General features: G+C 35.1%; 1 protein-coding gene across 2 annotated transcripts; it reads left to right on the top strand.

Moving 5' to 3' along the window:
- The first annotated feature begins 1603 nt into the window (after positions 1–1603).
- LOC115982854 lies at positions 1604–4194 on the top strand. Of its 2 annotated transcripts, XM_031105591.1 has the most exons (3): positions 1605–2094; positions 3058–3214; positions 3936–4194. In XM_031105591.1, exons 1-2 carry the CDS (start codon positions 1608–1610, stop codon positions 3180–3182), a joined length of 612 nt encoding a protein of 203 aa, XP_030961451.1. In that variant the 5' UTR covers positions 1605–1607; the 3' UTR covers positions 3183–3214; positions 3936–4194. The 2 variants fall into 2 exon arrangements, with proteins under 2 accessions (XP_030961442.1, XP_030961451.1); XM_031105582.1 differs by having other exon boundaries at positions 1604–2094; positions 3058–4194.
- The last annotated feature ends 599 nt before the right edge of the window (positions 4195–4793 follow it).

Below are 4793 nucleotides of genomic sequence, written 5' to 3' on the forward strand. Positions count from 1 at the left end.
TTATCAACATTAACGGATTAGTAAAACTAAATAAAGTTAAAACGATTCATAAATGTCTGATGCATTGAAGGTTAAGAAACCATAATACTCCATTTCTTCGTACTAAAATGGATACAGTCGAAGAGTTAGAGAAAGAGCAACCTTTTTGTACGGACTCGTCGCTCTGGGTCTGGGTTAATACTGTTGCCAGGGAAGAGAATGGCTCCAATGGGAGTTTGGGTCTTGTTCCAAGGACAAAGACCTCTTTCTTTCATTTAATAGTTGTGGCTCTTTGATTTTTTTAGGGATAAAGGCAACTGAATCGGGACATGAAGAATTGGAGAAAGGAAGAGTCGTGCAAATAAGAAGAGGAAGAGGCAAAGAGCCGAGAAAGAAGAAAGAGAGTCTTAAATTACGGATTCTGTCAAGGTAAATCCATATGGAATTTATGAGTTAATTAATGACACCTAGATTAATATTATTATGCGGTCCCCACATAGCTCACAGATTATGGAATAATTGAATACAGGTGGCAGAGACAAATGGCACAAAATTAGAATTCTAATTGGAATTGCAATTTGAGTTTCTCTATGCTTCACCTATTATTTTATATATAGATTATATCCCAAGACTTTAATGATATCTTTGACCCCTCCATGAAATATCCATAGTGAACAAAGTTATAATGAACTGTTATTTTGTAAACAACTATTTTATCATTGAGTACCCGGTTTAATCTTTTAGTTATTCATATTTATTGAAATCCAATTTCAATAAATATAAACTTTAGTAACTCCTTACTAAAGTGGGCGCCCTGAATAATCAATTCCCATTAAACTTATCTCAATGGGATATTTTATGTGTCTACAAAAAGAGATTATGGATTCCATCTTGAGAATATGTGTTCCCTTAACACTACGTGTGGTTACCTAACATACTGAGATTTTAACCGTGAATATTAGATCTCACTCCTGATATATCAAAGTAACTTACATTTCATGATCGGGTTCACTATCCTCTCAGGATTGAGAGTCTATGAAATTAGAAGTCGTGAGATTAATTATTTAGGTGACAGTTGTTGATTGAATAATTAATCTCACAACAGTCCAGTTCAATATATCTTAACTCTTAAGACATATTAACTAAAAGTCTCCACTTCCATGATCAAGACAAACCATCTTAGTTGATGTGTTATAGTCTTCGCAGATGAAACGTCCAATTTCATCACCGACTATGAACTACGTTTTGAGTTTACAAGGAACTTGTGATTTATATATTCTGTGACTAAATCAAATAGAATACATCTCAAAGACTATGATAATGTCTAATTAGTTCATTTATAAATAGTCTCATATAATTAAACAATTTAATTATTTATGACATGTCATTAAATTGAATTTTATGGCATAAACCCCTAGAGGACATTCTCACAAAAAATAATAAAAATAATAATAAATCATTAAATTGAATTTTATGGCATAAACCCCTAGAGGACATTCTCACAAAAAATAATAATAAATAATAATAAATAAATAAAAGATAGGAATTAGAAAGGGAAGGGAAGGGAAGGGAAGGGAAGGGAGGGCACGTGAGAGGCAGACTAACACCCCTAAAATCAAATCTATAAAATGCAAATTGCAATTGCACTTGCAACTTGCACCCCCCCTCCGTTAAGTTATGTGATGGCCCGAATCCTAACTCAAACCCTACTACAACAACTCTGCATTCGCAATTGCAAACAATCTCCAGCTCTGATTCTCAAATCCCCAACAAACACAAACACACATACACATAGTAGGTTGTTTTTCTCTAGCAGCAGCAGCATCGAGATCGACCACCTAGGCGGTGCTGCTTCATCATCCGACGGTGAATTCGAGGCCTTGGCTCTGAAGAGGCTTGACGACTTGATCCACGGTATCATTGTCCAGAAGTCTACTCCCGATTGGCTCCCCTTCGTCCCTGGTTCCTCTTTCTGGGTCCCACCCAGACCCAACTTTCTTGATTTGGTTACCAACCTCTCCCATCATCATCATCATCCTCCTCCTCACTCTCTCTCCTTCTCCACTTCCCGTGGTTGGCCTTGCTCCTCCACTTTCTTCCTCCCCAATCATCATGGTAATGCATTTCTCTTTATCTCATACTTGCTCTTATCCTTTCCTCATTATTTTAAAATAATCAAATCACTATTTGGTTTGGGTATTTAAGTTCACCTGATCTGGACTTAGAAAGAGATGGAGAAGAGCTTTTAATGATTAGGAGTTGGGGAATGTATGAATTGAAAATTTGCTTTTTTTTTTTTAAATGTTTAAATAAAATACTATGTCTAATTTTTATGTAAACCAACACATTGCTAACTAGTACTCACTATTATATAGAAAGATAACCAACCCATCATCTACTAAATTATTAATATTGTCTCTCCAATAATTTACTTTACTTTGTACTTAAATGCTTAACTTTGAAGTCTTTTGGAGATGATCAAGTTGGGTTGTTGTATTCATACACTTGGCTCCTGCTGCATTTGTGAAAAGACCTTCTTGTAGATTATATTATAAGCATTTACTACCTAGATGATTTTTTAACGATTGATTCTTTAATACATGTTAGATGCTACTACTGAAATTAAATGCACTTAGAATCTTTTGGAAAAGTATCAAATTCAATGAACTTTAAAGGCTTACATTATGTAAAGCCTTGATAATTTTGCAGTTGGCAGTGGCATATATGTTATTAACAGCTCTCTTTTATGTAGAGACAGTTTTCTTAACCATGACAATGAGGCCTCAACAAGCTACACTTCTTCATTGAGATTGTATGTGATATATATATATATATATATATATATATATATATATATCAGTTTAAGAATAAGAATCAAACTTTGTTCGATGTGTAAAATTTCATTGTTACTCTTTAACTGGTTTGGAGATTTAAGATATGTGACAATTTTTCTACATTTATTACATCATCAGAGAACAGTTCCAAGTGTTATTGGTGAACTTCTATGGTACAGGCTTTGAGCTTTGATATATTTTGACATCTGTTCTTCTTTTTTCTTTTTCTTTTTTGGATGAAAAGAGGAAGGATCCGCTCAACCAAATGAGGATTTGGAGAGGAAGGAGTCAGCAGAGACAGAGATGGAGGTAGACATAGAGGTGAAGGTTTCAGATGACACATCGCGATCTGAGAATGAGGAAGACTGAGCAGTTCATCACTTGGCATATTGGTGACTGTGGTAGGTACATTCCCTGGCTGTTGCCAGTGCTGTTTTTCTTCATCTATGTGACTTATTGTATGTTATTAGTTTTAAAAGAAGGTTCAATTTTTTTTTCCTTTAGTCTTGTTCAATATATATGTCCTTTCGGATTTTAGTCGAAACTCAGTGTCTAGCTATGGTGGTTACATAATAACTTTTAGCAGTGGTAATATAAATATATAATCAAATTTTCTCCATGCTGTGATTTGAAATAGGAATCCTTCCAAAAAGAAGAAAAGAAAAAAGTTAAAATAGTAATGACACTTTAATGTTCATAAGCAAAATGTTTGTATGATCATGACTACATACATTTGGGGGGAAAATCTCTCAAATTTTTTTTCCCCTTGGCGAATTTACTTGTGCACCCAAGAGGTTTCGAAACACTAAGCTCAGTCATCACCCACACTCAAAGGCATAGAGATGCCATTTGGCCCAAAGGCCATTGTGAAAAAAGTTCAAATAGTAATAATGACAGTTATTTTCTTATGCGTACCTTTGTGTGTTCATAACTTGATCTATTTGAGCAAAATCTTTGTTTTCATATGGGGCATATACATGTGCTTCCATGTGTGTGTGCTTGTCTTTTGAGGTCAAATTTCTTCATCCAAGGTGTTAAATTTTGTTCCTAGTTGTCCGTCACAATCTACTATTTGCTTATGCAAATAGTCTCTTTTTCACTATTTATGTTTGGAACTTGCAGGCTTGCTAACCATTGTAGATTCAGAAAAAGGAGCAGCTTGGCTGATAAAAGTTTTTCAGCGAATGGAATATTGTACAGATGCAATTATGGTAGTTTTGGTGTCAGGACTTGCTTTTTGGCTCCAATTGTCAACCCACCCTTTTACTTATGTTTTTACTTTTCTGCTGTTTGTGGCTGTGTTGATGAAATTAGTGTATCTTGAACATTCAAATAGAATCTTCTCATCAGAATTCTTAACAATTTGTACCTCTCTCTGTCTCTCTCACTGGAAAAACTTAGATATGGGGTAGCAAGAATAATTTTCCAGCAATAAAAGAAGATTACAGCTAGGAGAAGAAATTCAATGAAGTTGGAACACCAAAACATCAATCTTTAGGTTCAAAGAGTTAAAAAAAAATATTCAAATTTGAAATTTCATGTATTAGACTATGATTGCTCATATACTCGTATATCCTGATCTACCCGATTGACTCTTCCTGACTTGCTCTTATACCCGTATATCCTGACCCACCCAGTTGACTCTTTCCGACTTGAAGGGTTGAGAACAGGTTCTGAGTTTGTGGGCAGGTGTTAGGTTTAAAAACATTTCACCCGACCCACTTGACTTGATTGAGCATTTACACTTGTAGGCTCCCCTCATTGGCAGTTAGACTAATGTTATCCCATTAGATTTATCTCTCGTATTTGTTATGCTTTCTTTTGCCAGTTATGGACTTTCTTTCTGTCTGTCAGTGTATTATGTCTCTTTTCTTTGCTTGAGAGTTGAGTCCCAAAGATACCGTCATCACAACTTGTGGAGGACAAGATCAAACAATTGCAATGCTCTGTGGCCTGTTCTAGCTCTCATGGTCAAAGTGC

The sequence above is a fragment of the Quercus lobata genome, chromosome 1 (genome assembly GCF_001633185.2).
Source record: "Quercus lobata isolate SW786 chromosome 1, ValleyOak3.0 Primary Assembly, whole genome shotgun sequence".
NCBI classification, from domain to species: Eukaryota; Viridiplantae; Streptophyta; class Magnoliopsida; order Fagales; family Fagaceae; genus Quercus; species Quercus lobata.